An 18,231-nucleotide genomic window follows, 5' to 3' on the forward strand; every position below is an offset into this window, starting at 1 on the left:
GAAGTGACACAACCATACACAAATCAATGGGAAACTACACAACCATACACAAGTCAATGGGAAACTACACAACCATACACAAGTCAATGGGAAATTACACAACCATACACTAGTCAATAGGACACTTAATACAACCATACACATGTCAATGGGAAACTACACAACCATACACAAGTCAATGGACACGTCGCACCCATACACAAGTCAATGGGAACTGACACAACCATACACAAGTCAATAGAAACTACACAACCATACACAAGTCAATGGGAAACTACACAACCATACACAAGTCAATGGGAAACTACACATCCATACACCAGTCAATGGGAAACTACACAACCAAACACAAGTCAATGGGAAACTACACAACCATACACAAGTCAATGGGGCACTTCACAACCATACACAAGTCAATGGGAATTGACACAACCATACACCAGTCAATGGGAAACTATACAACCGTACCCACGTAAATTGGAAATCACACAACCATACACAAGTCAATGGGATATACACAACCATACACAATTCCAGAGATGCCAAGTCTAGAGGCCAGCTGTGCGTGAGATTTTTCGCAGCTCAACCCCCCCCCCCCCACCACGAAAAAATGCCAGTTTTAGGCGGCCTTTCAAAATCGCCGCCCAACTTCTTTTTTTTATAAAAAACATCAGACATTAAATTATGGACAAAAAAGTCTTCCAAAATGCATCAAAAACCTCTTCATAATAATTAAAACTAAGATGAGGTACACAGAATATGTTGATGGTTAATGTGGAGGTACGATTGTGTCAGATTAGTTCCTTCCAAACTAAAAAAGTCAATGGGAAACTACACAACCATACACAAGTCAATAAGAAACTACACAACCATACACAAGTCGATGGGAAACTGCACAACCATACACAAGTCAATGGGAAACTACACAACCAAACACAAGTCAATAGGACACTTAATACAACCATACACAAGTCAATGGGAAACTGCACAACCATACACAAGTCAATGGACACTTCACAACGATACACAAGTCAATTGGAAGTGACACAACCATACACAAATCAATGGGAAACTACACAACCATACACAAGTCAATGGGAAACTACACAACCATACACAAGTCAATGGGAAATTACACAACCATACACTAGTCAATAGGACACTTAATACAACCATACACATGTCAATGGGAAACTACACAACCATACACAAGTCAATGGACACGTCGCACCCATACACAAGTCAATGGGAACTGACACAACCATACACAAGTCAATAGAAACTACACAACCATACACAAGTCAATGGGAAACTACACAACCATACACAAGTCAATGGGAAACTACACATCCATACACCAGTCAATGGGAAACTACACAACCATACACAAGTCATTGGGAAACTAAACAACCTTACACAAGTCAATGGGAAACTACACAACCAAACACAAGTCAATGGGAAACTACACAACCATACACAAGTCAATGGGAAACTACAAAACCAATCACAAGTCAATGGGAATTGACACAACCATACACAAGTCAATGGGAAACTACACAACCATACACAAGTCAATGTGAAACTACACAACCATACACAAGTCAATGGGAAACTGCACAACCATACACACGGCAATGGGAAACTACACAACCAGACACAAGTCAATAGGACACTTAATACAACCATACACAAGTCAATGTAAAACTGCACAACCATACACAAGTCAATGGGAAACTACACAACCATACACAAGTCAATGGGGCACTTCACAACCATACACAAGTCAATGGGAAACTATACAACCATACCCAAGTTAATGGGAAACTTCACAACCATACACAAATCAATGGGAAACTACACAACCATACACAAGTCAATGGGAAGTTACACAACCATACACAAGTCAATAGGACACTTAATACAACCATACACATGTCAATGGGAATCTACACAACCATACACAAGTCAATGGACACTTCACAACCATACACAAGTCAATGGAAATTGACACAACCATACACAAGTCAATGGGAAACTACACAACCATACACAAGTCAATTGGAAACTACACAACCATACACAAGTCAATGGGAAACTACACAACCATAAACATGTCAATGGGAAACTACACAACCATACACAAGTCTATGGGACACTTTACAACCATACACAAGTCAATGGGCATTGACACAACCATACACCAGTCAACGGGAAACTATACAACCATACACAAGTCAATGGGAAACTACACAACCATACACAAGTCAATGGGAATATACACAACTATACACAATTCCCGAGATGCCAAGTCTAGAGGCCAGCTATGCGTGAGATTTTTCGAAGCTCAACCCCCCCCCCGAAAAAATGACGGTTTTAGAAGGCCTTTCAAAATCGCCGCCCAACTCCTTTTTTTTCTTAGTTCAGTTATAGAGCTGAATAAACAACGCCAGAAGCTTATCAAGGTTGCAGATAGATCTACACAAGGCTGGGCAACCGTTAAAGAATACATCACGGACGAGTTGGCAGATGACTCCGGAGACGAAAAAAGACTGAAAAAGGCCGAAAAGTCTGCTGCATCCAAAAAGGCCGAGCTCAAGAAATCTAAGGTGAAGCCCACTCGTCCTTCCCAGTTCAGCCATGGAGCCCCATCTCGTGCTCCTTATTCTTTTCGTCCTTTCGCCCCCAGTCATTTCAGCAGCCCATACCGACCAGAGAGTCGCACCTGCTTCCAGTGCGGCATTACTGGACACGTCCGGACCAGTTGCCCTTCCCTACGTGCACTACGACAACCACGAAGACTGCAAACTCCAGCCACCGGACTCTCAGACACATCCGGCCATTAGAAACTGGGAATCGGCTGAAGGCGATTTACCCGGTCACATGCCCACAGGCGTAAAAGGTAAACTTAAACCTTGTATTTCATTCTGGAGAAATGTTCTCAAAGCAAGCCCCTTTGTATTAGATGTTATAGAAACAGGTTATAAGATTCCGTTTTATTTAGAACCACCACCCATTGTTTTGAAAAACAATAAGTCCAGCCTAAACCACGCCCAGTTTGTTGAGACCGCCATTTCCGAATTGATCACAAAAAGATGCATTGTAGAATTAGACTCGCCGCCATATTGCTGTAACCCTTTAACCGTTGCAGAAGGTAAAAAGCTGCGCTTGGTTTTAGATTTGCGGCATCCGAACCATTTCATTTGGAAATCAAAGTTCAAGTACGAAGACCTCGCCCATATCGCTCCAGCACTTGACAGTAACCAGGTGTATTTTTCTTTCGACCTTGAATCTGGATATCACCACGTAGAAATATTTCCGCCACATCAAAAATACTTGGGTTTTTCCTGGCATCATTGCGATAACCATGTTAGATATTACATGTTTACTGCCCTTCCATTTGGATTAAGCAGCGCATGCCACCTTTTTACTAAGCTAACAAGGCCGCTAGTGTATTTTTGGCGCTCTCAGGGTATTATTTCTTTCATGTACATTGACGACGGTCTTATAATTTCATCAGACCATGCTTCAGCGCAAAGTAGCAAAAATATAGTGCGAAATACCATCAACAATAGCGGCTTTGTTCCTAGTAAAACAAAATGCATATGGGAACCCACCGAAGAAATACAATACTTGGGTCTCATCATTGATTCCAGGAATTTGCTGTTTCGCATACCACAGAAGAAACTGTACAAACTTCTGTCAACGATCTCTGCAATTTTTACGGCACACAAAGCCAACAATTGTGTACCAGTTAAACAGCTGGCATGTTTCACGGGTCAAGTGATCTCGATGTCCCTAGCATTGGGCCCCATTGCTAGATTAATGACTCGTGACTCATATAGATCAATCGAATCAAGTGATTCCTGGAATCAATCGATAAAGTTACGCAACGACACTGTAGCTGAACTCGAATTCTGGGCCCAAAACATCGTTTCTCTTAACGGCTTTTCCATCAGACTCAGGCTTGTCCCATCTATGCCCATTTATTCAGATGCCAGTGATGTAGGTTACGGCGGATATGTTGAAAACCAACCAAATCTCAAGATTCAAGGAAACTGGTCACAATCAGAAAAACGTAAAAGCTCAACTTGGCGCGAACTAGCAGCGGTCCTTAACTTACTCTTAGAACTTCAACACGTGGTTTCCCACAAAACTATCAAATGGTGTACTGACAATTCAAACGTGCCAAAGATAATCACGCGTGGTAGTGTCAAACCCGATCTACATAACATTGCATTGTCAATATATACTTTGTCTAAGAAACACGATTTCATCCTAATTCCTGAGTGGTTACCTAGAAATGAGAACAAACTCGCTGATAAGATAAGCAAATTTAAAGATTTTGATGATTGGGCAATTGATTCTGTGTCATTCAATCTCATAGACAATCTTTGGGGACCCCACTCAATAGATCGCTTTGCCTCACCTCACAACGCAAAACTCCCCAGGTTCAACGCTAGATTTTGGTGCAAAGCGGTATGCGGCGTAGATGCCTTTTGCCAAAGCTGGACATCTGAAAACAACTATTTCTGTCCCCCCGTGTCCCTTATTATACAAGTCATTAAACGCATTGTTGCGGTCAAAGCAACAGGCACTCTAGTAATCCCAAAATGGACAACATCAGCATTTTGGCCCTTCGTCTGCCCAGACGGCATACACCTAGACTATTCAATTGTAGATTGGAAAGTATTGCAAACGTCATTCAGCCCTTCATCATTGGGTAAGAGCACAGTTTTCCGAAATAATCCCAATTTTTCATGCTTAGCTTTGAGATACGATTTTTCACAATCGTTCAGATCTTCGAACATGGGGTTTTGTCTTTCTCCTCTCGGCATCTGCCCTGAATGTGCCGTTCACGCATAAAAAACTTATATTTTCTTATAAACAGTCGGTCAAAAATTGTTGACGAAGCGACGATTGCGTATGATTGAAAGATATGATTGTATATAACAATGCAGTTGATTGCAATTGGGCTAATTGTAGCCGATGCCGATTTGTGTGCATCACCGTAATGGATGGTTTTTTATAACCAGTATGGGAATCACCTTCGATTTTTCCTCAGATGATATTATTGCATGCATGCCTTTTTGCTTTACCCTTTCTTTGGCGTTCTCTAAATACTATGCGAGGCGAGCAGCTCCGCCATTACAATGTTCACCAAAACATTACGTTTGTGTTGTTTTTCTTTGTCTATTCTTTAACTTTACATGAGGTAAATTTAGAAAAGAAAATAATTTTCTAACGTAAGAATGGAGTAAGAAAGTTAATTTTCTTTTCGTTATTGCACGACAGGTGCAGCACGCTCGTTAGAGCGTGCCATGATTACGTAAGGTTTCCTTTCACATTCTCCCTTAAAACGGGGCGTTTTCAGCTTAGCAATCACTCTCGGTAGAGCAACTTACCTCGCTTCCCACCGCAACCCGCCCTATCAAAAAAAAAAAAAAAAAAAAAAAAATGCTCGGAGAAAGGATAGCGCGACCTACGTCCAACATCCTGGTCGCGTCCACGGTTCCTCCACAAGTTGGGGGTTTTACGTGGCCACTGAGCGCTGATAACTCAGCCTGGTGTTGGACGCCGAGCTTTTGTTGCACGTTTTTCAGTAGCAACACCAAATTAAGTGCATATTACACGCACTTGCTTCTATATATTCTGAAACGACAGATAATTTTCCTTATCTCTGAATTTTTGCAGACCGGCTAATTTAGCCATGAATTAGCAATTATTGCATATACATATATATAGCTTTTAGGCTATGGTACGGAGCACAACTTTTGCTGCTCTCTTTTTACTTTGTCTGTTTCAGATAGATGGTTGGCACTCTCTCATTCAGCAACTGACCCGGAACTAAAGCAACTTGCCCTTGGAGCCCTACCAAAACTATTAATGTCATCAAGAGCACACTCAACAACGATAAAATACAGCAATAGTTGGAAACGATGGGAATCATGGGCTTCATTCAAGACCGGCGTCAAATCATTTCCCGTCAACCCAACAGATTTCGCCCTATATTTGTCTTCATTTTATTCATCCGGTCATAAAACGGCAGCAGATTCTGCAGCAGCTGCTGTTGCCTGGGCACATAGCTTGGCTGGATTACCGTCACCTACAAACGATCCATTGGTCAAAACAACCATACAAGGCTACAAGAGACTCACAGCCTCTACCCCAAATCGAAAGGAACCGGTAACACCTGAAATCATGGCAAAACTTTATAATGCTCACGGTCAACCTAGTGCAGCATTAGGCGATTTACGCATCCTATTCGTATGCTTTGTCTGTTACGCAGGTTTCCTTCGTTTCAACGACATCAGTAATGTAAGACGAACGGACTGTAGTATACTCAGTGACAGTCTCGTCATACATTTATGCAAGTCAAAAACTGATCAATACCGCCAGGGCAATAATATAACAATTGCAAGAACATTTCAGCCAACCTGTCCAGTTGTAATCACAGAACGATATTTCCAAGCAATGGGCGATCCTGACACTTCTCCTCTACCGGTACTTCGCAGAATGACACGTTCCAAAACCGGTCTCGTTCCTACTACTCATGGGTTAAGCTACACCAGAACCAGAGAGATTGTACTAGAAGCCCTCCGACCATTCGTTCCAGATATTCACAAGTTCGGACTCCATAGCCTGAGGTCAGGCGGTGCATCCGCAGCTTCAAAGGCCCTACTCCCATCTCACTTAATATCCATGCACGGAAGATGGAAAACCGAAAAGGCCAGAAATGCATACATAAAAACTGATCCGCAAACACGTTTGCTCCCCTCATCTGTACTTGGAATTTGAAATTGATTTTAATGAGATTATGTGAATAATTGGCTAGTTAAGCCGACGAGAATAATGATGAAATTTAAATTAAATGAGTTGAATTAAGTATGTGAATGTCATGAATAAATACTATGCGAGGCGAGCAGCTCCGCCATTACAATGTTCACCAAAACATTACGTTTGTGTTGTTTTTCTTTGTCTATTCTTTAACTTTACATGAGGTCAATTTAGAAAAGAAAATAATTTTCTAACGTAAGAATGGAGTAAGAAAGGAAGGTGTCTCAGGGAACTTTACAATTAATAACATTTTGGGGATTGGGGGGGGGGGGCTGACACTAAAAGCCTATAACCGCTCCTTACATTCTGGTCAGTGTATTGTGAGTGGTGTGGTGTTTGGTTTTGAGACAGGCCACATGTTGCTTGGTGAAGGAGGTCGCCGTGGGACCACTTTAGGTTTAAAGTGGGTGGCGACCTCGGACTTACAAAAATCTCCATACAGAAATTGCATTATTGATGCAAAACGTATCTTGCTGTTTTTAAACTATATATGGACGCTATATTTTGCCCGAAACTCAAATGAGTACATGAATACCGTTTTAGAATACGGTCTGTTCATGGAGGTATAGTGTTGCAGTTTCAGAGTTTAACCCATCACGGAAGTTTGTGAAACTTATACACGTACGACAAAGGCTGTTTTGAAGCTGTAAAAAAAAAGGAACTTTGCATTTGGTCAAACTTGTTGAGCAAAACGAAATTAAGTATCCTTTTGAATAAGTCAATTCACAAAATTGGTTAGAGCAGTGTCTCGGTCAGGTCTCAGAATGTACATTTTGCCAAATCCATTTTGTAGTCTAATTTAGCAGTCGGCCCGTTATTAACAAAAGAGACCTCATGCGGCTGAATGGGGTACATTTTTAGGAGTTTGTCTGTTGACCCATACTGGACGTAACAAACCCTGAAAATAAATTGACATGCTTTCTGAAAGTGAAATAAGTTAGAGAAAATTAAGGAGTGAGGATGAATTTATCGTTTTTATTTAGTTTGTACGATATAGGGTTCCAGAGATATGGGATGTATGGAGGTTTGTTCCTAGAGCAGCGTGAACGAACGCGGTCAAAAATTGTGTCTTTTGTCGTTAAAATTTCGCGAGATGCAATAAGCCCAAAGTGACAATAAACAAAACACTTTTTGACGTTCACGTTTAGTGCTCCCGTAACGTGCAGCCTACTAACCATTTCAGATGAGAATAAACTAAAAAGAGGCCTACGCTCTTACCGCCCCTCCCCGAAAAAAAAACCCAAATTAGTAGATAAATTAGATTTGTGGAACACAGCATGTTCCGAAAACTCGCTTTACTTATAGTTCTGTAGCAACGCTATGTATCGTGGGACGTGAAAATGTCATTTTTTGACGATGTTTTTCAAAAAGGAACTGCAAGCATTATAAATGTATATTGAGTGTGTGGGGAAGGTTTTGGTAGTGTAGTACAAAAGAAATTTTAGTTATTGCTGGCTAACGGTCAGTTTCACCTATCAACGCTGATTTGAAAAACGTGTAGCGTTAAGGAGGCCCAAAATATTAGACCATTATAAGGGCTCAAGGGGGAGCCTTATAGTTTCTCAGAGATGTCAAGTCCAGAGGCCAGCTTTGCGTGAGATTTTTCAAAGCTCAACCATACACAAGTCAATAGACACTTCACAAACATACACAAGTCAATGGGAATTGACAACAACCATACACAATTCAATGGGAAACTACACAACCATACACAAGTCAATGGAAAACTACACAACCATACACAAGTCAATGGGAAACTAAACAACCATACACAAGTCAATGGAAAACTACACAACCATACACAAGTCTATGGGACACTTCACAACCAAACACAAGTCAATGGGAAGTGACACAACCATACACAAGTCAATGGGAAACTACAAAACCATACACAAGTCAATGGGAAACTACACAACCATACACAAGTCAATGGGAATTGTGACAACCATACACAAGTCAATGGACACTTCACAACCATACACAAGTCAATGGGAATTGACACAATCATACACAAGTCAATGGGAAACTACACAACCCTACACAAGTCAATAGGAAACTACACATCCATACACCAGTCAATGGGAAACTACACAACCATACACAAGTCAATGGGAAACTAAACATCCATAAACATGTCAATGGGAAACTACAAACCAATCACAAGTCAATGGGAAACTACACAACCATACACAAGTCAATGGACACTTCGCAACCATACACAAGTCAATGGGAATTGACACAACCATACACAAGTCAATGGAAACTACACAACCATACACAAGTCAATGGGAAACTACACAACCATACACAAGTCAACGGGAAACTACACAACCATACACAAGTCAATAGGACACTTAATACAACCATGCACAAGTCAATGGGAAACTGCACAACCATACACAAGTCAATGGGAAACTTCACAACCATACACAAGTCAATGGGGCACTATACAACCATACCCACGTTAATGGGAAACTACACAACCATACACAAGTCAATGGGAAACTACACAACCATACACAAGTCAATGGGAAATTACACAACCATACACAAGTCAATAGGACACTTAATACAACCACACACATGTCAATGGGAAACTACACAACCATACACAAGTCAATGGACACTTTGCAACCATACACAAGTCAATGGGAAACTACACAACCATACACAAGTCAATGGGAAACTACACAACCATACACAAGTCAATGGGAAACTGCACAACCATACACAAGTCAATGGGAAACTACACAACCATACACAAGTCAATGGACACTTTGCAACCATACACAAGTCAATAGGAATTGACACAACCATACACAAGTCAATGGGAAACTACACAACCATACACAAGTCAATGGGAAACTACACAACCATACACAAGTCAATGGGAAACTGCACAACCATACACAAGTCAATGGGAAACTACACAACCATACACAAGTCAATAGGACACTTAATACAACCATACACATGTCAATAGGAAACTACACAACCATACACAAGTCACTGGACACTTCGCGACCATACACAAGTCAATGGGAATTGACACAACCATACACAAATCAATGGGAAACTACACAACCAAACACAAGTCAATGGGAAACTACACGACCATACACAAGTCAATGGGGCACTTCACAACCATACACAAGTCAATGGGAATTGACACAACCATACACCAGTCAATGGGAAACTATACAACCATACCCACATAAATTGGAAATCACACAACCATACACAAGTCAATGGGATATACACAACCATACACAATTCCAGAGATGCCAAGTCTAGAGGCCAGCTGTGCGTGAGATTTTTCGCAGCTCAACCCCCCCCCCCCCACGAAAAAATGCCAGTTTTAGGCGGCCTTTCAATATCGCCGCCCAACTTCTTTTTTTTATAAAAAACATCAGACATTAAATTATGAACAAAAAAGTCTTCCAAAATGCATTAAAAACCTCTTCATAATAATTAAAACTAAAATGAGGTACACAGAATATGTTAATGGTTAATGTGGAGGTACGATTGTGTCAGATTAGTTCCTTCCAAACTAAAAAAGTCAATGGGAAACTACACAACCATACACAAGTCAATAAAAAACTACACAACCATACACAAGTCAATGGGAAACTGCACAACCATACACAAGTCAATGGGAAACTACACAACCAAACACAAGTCAATAGGACACTTAATACAACCATATACAAGTCAATGGGAAACTGCACAACCATACACAAGTCAATGGACACTTCACAACGATACACAAGTCAATTGGAAGTGACACAACCATACACAAATCAATGGGAAACTACACAACCATACACAAGTCAATGGGAAACTACACAACCATACACAAGTCAATGGGAAACTACACAACCATACACAAGTCAATGGGAAATTACACAACCATACACTAGTCAATAGGACACTTAATACAACCATACACATGTCAATGGGAAACTACACAACCATACACAAGTCAAAGGACACGTCGCACCCATACACAAGTCAATGGGAACTGACACAACCCAACACAAGTCAATAGGAAACTACACAACAATACACAAGTCAATGGGAAACTACACAACCATACAAAAGTCAATGGGAAACTACACATCCATACACCAGTCAATGGGAAACTACACAACCATACACAAGTCATTGGGAAACTAAACAACCATACACAAGTCAAAGGAAACTACAAAACCAATCACAAGTCAATGGGAATCGACACAACCATACACAAGTCAATGGGAAACTACACAACCATACACAAGTCAATGTGAAACTACACAACCATACAAAAGTCAATGGGAAACTGCACAACCATACACAAGTCAATGGGAAACTACACAACCATACACAAGTCAATGGGGCACTTCACAACCATACACAAGTCAATAGGAAACTATACAACCATACCCAAGTTAATGGGAAACTTCACAACCATACACAAATCAATGGGAAACTACACAACCATACACAAGTCAACGGGAAATTACACAACCATACACAAGTCAATAGGACACTTAATACAACCATACACATGTCAATGGGAATCTACACAACCATACACAAGTCAATGGACACTTCACAACCATACGCAAGTCAATGGAAATTGACACAACCATACACAAATCAAAGGGAAACTACACAACCATACACAAGTCAATTGGAAACTACACAACCATACACAAGTCTATGGGAAACTACACAACCATACACAAGTCAATGGGACACTTTACAACCATACACAAGTCAATGGGCATTGACACAACCATACACAAGTCAACGGAAACTATACAACCATACACAAGTCAATGGGAAACTACACAACCATACACAAGTCAATGGGAATAAACACAACTATACACAATTCCAGAGATGGCAAGTCTAGAGGCCAGCTTTGCGTGAGATTTTTCGAAGCTCAACCCCCCCCCCTCCGAAAAAAATGCTTGTTTTAGACGGCCCTTCAAAATCGCCGCCAAACCTCTTTTTTTTTATAAAAAAAATCAGAAAGAAAATTATGGACAAAAAAGTGTTCCAAAATGCATCAAAAACCTCTTCATAATAATTAAAACTAACATGAGGTACACAGAATGTGTTGATGATTAATGTGGAGGTACGATTGTGTCAAATTATTTCCTCCCAAACTAAAAAACTAAATGGGAAACTACACAACCATACACAAGTCAATGTGAAACTACACAACCATACACAAGTCAATGGGAAACTAAACAACCATACACAAGTCAATGGGAAACTACACAACCATACACAAGTCAATGGACACTTCACAACCAAACACAAGTCAATGGGAAGTGACACAACCATACACAAGTCAATGGGAAACTACAAAACCATACACAAGTCAATGGGAAACTACACAACCATACACAAGTCAATGGGAATTGTGACAACCATACACAAGTCAATGGACACTTCACAACCATACACATGTCAATGGGAATTGACACAATCATACACAAGTCAATGGGAAACTACACAACCCTACACAAGTCATTAGGAAACTACACATCCATACACCAGTCAATGGGAAACTACACAACCATACACAAGTCAATGGGAAACTAAACATCCATAAACATGTCAATGGGAAACTACAAACCAATCACAAGTCAATGGGAAACTACACAACCATACACAAGTCAATGGACACTTCGCAACCATACACAAGTCAACGGGAATTGACACAACCATACAAAAGTCAATGGAAACTACACAACCATACACAAGTCAATGGGAAACTACACAACCATACACAAGTCAACGGGAAACTACACAACCATACACAAGTCAATGGGAAACTACACAACCATACACAAGTCAATGGGAAACTGCACAACCATACACAAGTCAATGGGAAACTACACAACCATACACAAGTCAATAGGACACTTAATACAACCACACACATGTCAATAGGAAACTACACAACCATACACAAGTCACTGGACACTTCGCAACCATACACAAGTCAATGGGAATTGACACAACCATACACAAATCAATGGGAAACTACACAACCAAACACAAGTTAATGGGAAACTACACAACCATACACAAGTCATTGGGAAACTAAACAACCATACACAAGTCAATGGAAAACTACACAACCAAACACAAGTCAATGGGAAACTACACAACCATACACAAGTCAATGGGAAACTACAAAACCAATCACAAGTCAATGGGAATTGACACAACCATACACAAGTCAATGGGAAACTACACAACCATACACAAGTCAATGTGAAACTACACAACCATACACAAGTCAATGGGAAACTGCACAACCATACACACGGCAATGGGAAACTACACAACCTGACACAAGTCAATAGGACACTTAATACAACCATACACAAGTCAATGGGAAACTGCACAACCATACACAAGTCAATGGGAAACTACACAACCATACACAAGTCAATGGGGCACTTCACTACCATACACAAGTCAATGGGAAACTATACAACCAAACCCAAGTTAATGGGAAACTTCACAACCATACACAAATCAATGGGAAACTACGCAACCATACACAAGTCAATGGGAAATTACACAACCATACACAAGTCAATAGGACACTTAATACAACCATACACATGTCAATGGGAATCTACACAACCATACACAAGTCAATGGACACTTCACAACCATACACAAGTCAATTGGAAACTACACAACCATAAACATGTCAATGGGAAACTACACAACCATACACAAGTCTATGGGAAACTACACAACCATACACAAGTCAATGGGACACTTTACAACCATACACAAGTCAATGGGCATTGACACAACCATACACCAGTCAACGGGAAACTATACAACCATACACAAGTCAATGGGAAACTACACAACCATACACAAGTCAATGGGAATATACACAACTATACACAATTCCAGAGATGCCAAGTCTAGAGGCCAGCTATGCGTGAGATTTTTCGAAGCTCAACCCCCCCACCCCCCCCCCCCACCCCGAAAAAATGCTTGTTTTAGGAGGCCCTTCAAAATCACCGCCAAACCTCTTTTTTTTATAAAAAAAAATCAGAAAGAAAATTATGGACAAAAAAGTGTTCCAAAATGCATCAAAAACCTCTTCATAATAATTAAAACTAACATGAGGTACACAGAATGTGTTGATGGTTAATGTGGAGGTACGATTGTGTCAAATTATTTCCTCCCAAACTACAAAACTAAATGGGAAACTACACAACCATACACAAGTCAATGTGAAACTACACAAACATACACAAGTCAATGGGAAATTGCACAACCATACACAAGTCAATGGGAAACTACACAACCATACACAAGTCAATAGGACACTTAACACAACCATACACAAGTCAATGGGAAACTGCACAACCATACACAAGTCAATGGGAAACTACACAACCATACACAAGTCAATTGGGCACTTCACAACCATACACAAGTCAATGGGAAACTATACAACCATACCCACAATAATGGGAAACTTCACAACCATACACAAGTCAATGGGAAATTACACAACCATACACAAATCAATAGGACACTTAATACAACCATACACATGTCAATGGGAAACTACACAACCATACACAAGTCAATGGACACTTCACAACCATACACAAATCAATGGAAATTGACACAACCATACACAAGTCAATGGGAAACTACACAACCATACACAAGTCAATAGGAAACTACACAACCATACACAAGTCAATGGGAAACTAAACAACCATGAACATGTCAATGGGAAAGTACACAACCATACACAAGTCAATGGGAAACTACAAAACCATACACAAGTCAATGGGACACTTTACAACCATACACAAGTCAATGGGCATTGACACAACCATACACCAGTCAACGGGAAAATATACGACCATACACAAGTCAATGGGAAACTACACAACCATACACAAGTCAATGGGAATATACACAACTATACACAATTCCAGAGATGCCAAATCTTTAGGCCAGCTGTGCGTGAGATTTTTCGAAGCTCAACCACCCCCCCCCCCCGAAAAATTGCCAGTTTTAGACGGCCCTTCAAAATCGCCGCCTAACTTTTTTTTTTTTTTTTAAACATCAGAAATAAAATTATGGACAAAAAAGTGTTCCAAAATGCATCAAAAACCTCTTCATAATAATTAAAACGAACATGAGGTACACAGAATGTGTTGATGGTTGATGTGGAGGTACGATTGTGTCAAATTATTTCCTTCCAAACAAAAAAAATAAATGGGAAACTACACAACCATACACAAGTCAATGGGAAACTAAACAAACATACACAAGTCAATGGGAAACTACACAACCATACACAAGTCAATGGGAAACTACACAACCATACACAAGTCAATGGGAAACTGCACAACCATACACAAGTCAATGGGAAACTACACAACCATACACAAGTCAATAGGACACTTAATACAACCATACACATGTCAATAGGAAACTACACAACCATACACAAGTCAATAGACACTTCACAACCATACACAAGTCAATGGAAATTGACACAACCATACACAAGTCAATGGGAAACTACACAACCATACACAAGTCAATAGGAAACTACACAACCATACACAAGTCAATGGGAAACTAAACAACCATAAACATGTCAATGGGAAACTACACAACCATACACAAGTCAATGGGAAACTACACAACCATACACAAGTCAATAGGAAACTACACAACCATACACAAGTCAATGGGAAACTAAACAACCATAAACATGTCAATGGGAAACTACACAACCATACACAAGTCAATGGGAATATACACAACTATACACAATTCCAGAGATGCCAAGTCTAGAGGCCAGCTATGCGTGAGATTTTTCGAAGCTCAACCCCCCCCCCCCCCCCGAAAAAAATGCCAGTTTTAGACGGCCCTTCAAAATCGCCGCCCAACTTCTTTTTTTTACAAAAAAAATCAGAAATAAAATTATGGACAAAAAAGTGTTCCAAAATGCATCAAAGACCTCTTCATAATAATTAAAACTAACATGAGGTACACAGAATGTGTTGGTGGTTAATGTGGAGGTACGATTGTGTCAAATTATTTCCTTCCAAACTAAAATACTAAATGGGAAACTACACAACCATACACAAGTCAATGGGAAACTAAACAAACATACACAAGTCAATGGGAAACTACACAACCATACACAAGTCAATGGGAAACTACACAACCATACCCGGTCAATGGGAATTCACACAACCATACACAAGTCAATGGGAAACTACACAACCATACACAAGTCAATGTGAAACTACACAACCATACACAAGTCATAGGGAAACTGCACAACCATACACAAGGCAATGGGAAACTACACAACCATACACAAGTCAATAGGACACTTAATACAACCATACACAAGTCAATGGGAAACTGCACAACCATACACAAGTCAATGGGAAACTACACAACCATACACAAGTCAATAGGAAACTACACAACCATACACAAGTCAATGGGAAACTAAACAACTACAAACATGTCAATGGGAAAGTACACAACCATACACAAGTCAATGGGAAACTACACAACCATACACAAGTCAATGGGACACTTTACAACCATACACAAGTCAATGGGCATTGACACAACCATACACCAGTCAACGGGAAAATATACAACCATACACAAGTCAATGGGAAACTACACAACCATACACAAGTCAATGGGAATATACACAACTATACACAATTCCAGAGATGCCAAGTCTTTAGGCCAGCTATGCGTGAGATTTTTCAAAGCTCAACCCCCTCCCCGAAAAAATGCCAGTTTTAGACGGCCCTTCAACATCGCCGCCCAACTTCTTTTTTTTTATAAAAAACATCAGAAATAAAATTATGGACAAAAAAGTGTTCCAAAATGCATCAAAAACCTCTTCATAATAATTAAAACTAACATGAGGTACACAGAATGTGTTGATGGTTGATGTGGAGGTACGATTGTGTCAAATTATTTCCTTCCAAACTAAAAAAGTCAATGGGAAACTACACAATCATACACAAGTCAATGGGAAACTAAACAAACATACACAAGTCAATTGGAAACTACACAACCATACACAAGTCAATGGGAAACTGCACAACCATACACAAGTCAATGGGAAACTACACAACCATACACAAGTCAATAGGACACTTAATACAACCATACACATGTCAATGGGAAACTACACAACCATACACAAGTCAATAGACACTTCACAACCATACACAAGTCAATGGAAATTGACACAACCATACACAAGTCAATGGGAAACTACACAACCATACACAAGTCAATGGGAAACTACACAACCATACACAAGTCAATGGGAAACTACACAACCATACACAAGTCAGTGGGAAATTACACAACCATGCACAAGTCAATAGAACACTTAATACAACCATACACATGTCAATGGGAAACTACACAACCATACACAAGTCAATGGACACTTCGCAACCATACACAAGTCAATGGGAACTGACACAACCATACACAAGTCAATGGGAAACTACACAACCATACACAAGTCAATGGGAAACTACACAACCATACACAAGTCAATGGAAAACTACACATCCATACACCAGTCAATGGGAAACTACACAACCATACACAAGTCAATGGGAATATACACAACCATACACAATTCCAGAGATGCCAAGTCCAGAGGCCAGCTATGCGTGAGATTTTTCAAAGCTCCACCCCCCCCCCCATTTTTCTTCCCAGTTTTAGAAGGCCTTTCGAAATCGCCGCCAAACTTCTTTTTTTTTTTTTTTTTTTTTTTTTAAATCAAAAATTTAATTATGGACAAAAAAGTGTTCCAAAATGCATCAAAAACCTCTTTTTAAATCAAAAATTTAGTTATGGACAAAAAAGTGTTCCAAAATGCATCAAAAACCTCTTCATAGTAATTAAAACTAACATGAGGTACAATTGTGTCAGATTATTTCCTTCCAAACTAAAATAAAATTTACTAAAAATGATGTCCAAAGTCCTCCGCTCACTTCCTCTGCCTGTTGTGTCTTCGCTAGTGGTGCGCATTTAACGAGTTTGCTAAGTGAATCGGGAAAAACTTTTGTGCATCAAGCGTTTTGCGATCTGCCGAATTTTAGTTGAACCTGCTGGAAGAACAAAAGCGTGCGCAATCTGAAAATTTGTGCTCTGTTTGTACAAAGTTTGTGCAAAATAAATGATGATTCTGATAAACTGCGTGCAATCTAAAGATTATGCAAACGTTGTGGATTGCGTTTTTGTACGCACGAGCGCGATTTGGTAATGCATGACGTTATCCCCCCCCCCCCCGGTCTGGCCCCAATGCGTGAGAAAATGGTTGCTGTGCGTGTG

The 18,231-nt window shown here is 40.0% G+C and overlaps 1 protein-coding gene across 1 annotated transcript; it reads left to right on the forward strand.

Moving 5' to 3' along the window:
* Window positions 1–2,421: 2,421 nt before the first annotated feature.
* Window positions 2,422–6,947, forward strand: LOC139942279 (integrase/recombinase xerD homolog). Its single transcript, XM_071939080.1, has 2 exons — window positions 2,422–2,899; window positions 5,804–6,947. The coding sequence occupies exons 1-2, from the start codon at window positions 2,638–2,640 to the stop codon at window positions 6,793–6,795; spliced, it is 1,254 nt and encodes a 417-aa protein (XP_071795181.1). The 5' UTR covers window positions 2,422–2,637; the 3' UTR covers window positions 6,796–6,947.
* The last annotated feature ends 11,284 nt before the right edge of the window (window positions 6,948–18,231 follow it).

Source organism: Asterias amurensis, chromosome 9 (assembly GCF_032118995.1).
Source record: "Asterias amurensis chromosome 9, ASM3211899v1".
In the NCBI taxonomy this organism is placed as follows: Eukaryota; Metazoa; Echinodermata; class Asteroidea; order Forcipulatida; family Asteriidae; genus Asterias; species Asterias amurensis.

Excerpts from the sequence above, each read along its gene's own strand:
- LOC139942279 (XM_071939080.1), top strand. The coding sequence starts at position 2,638 with ATGGAGCCCCATCTCGTGCTCCTTATTCTTTTCGTCCTTTCGCCCCCA. Across the intron at positions 2,900-5,803 it reads CATGCCCACAGGCGTAAAAG|ATAGATGGTTGGCACTCTCT; the intron begins GTAAACTTAAAC and ends TGTCTGTTTCAG.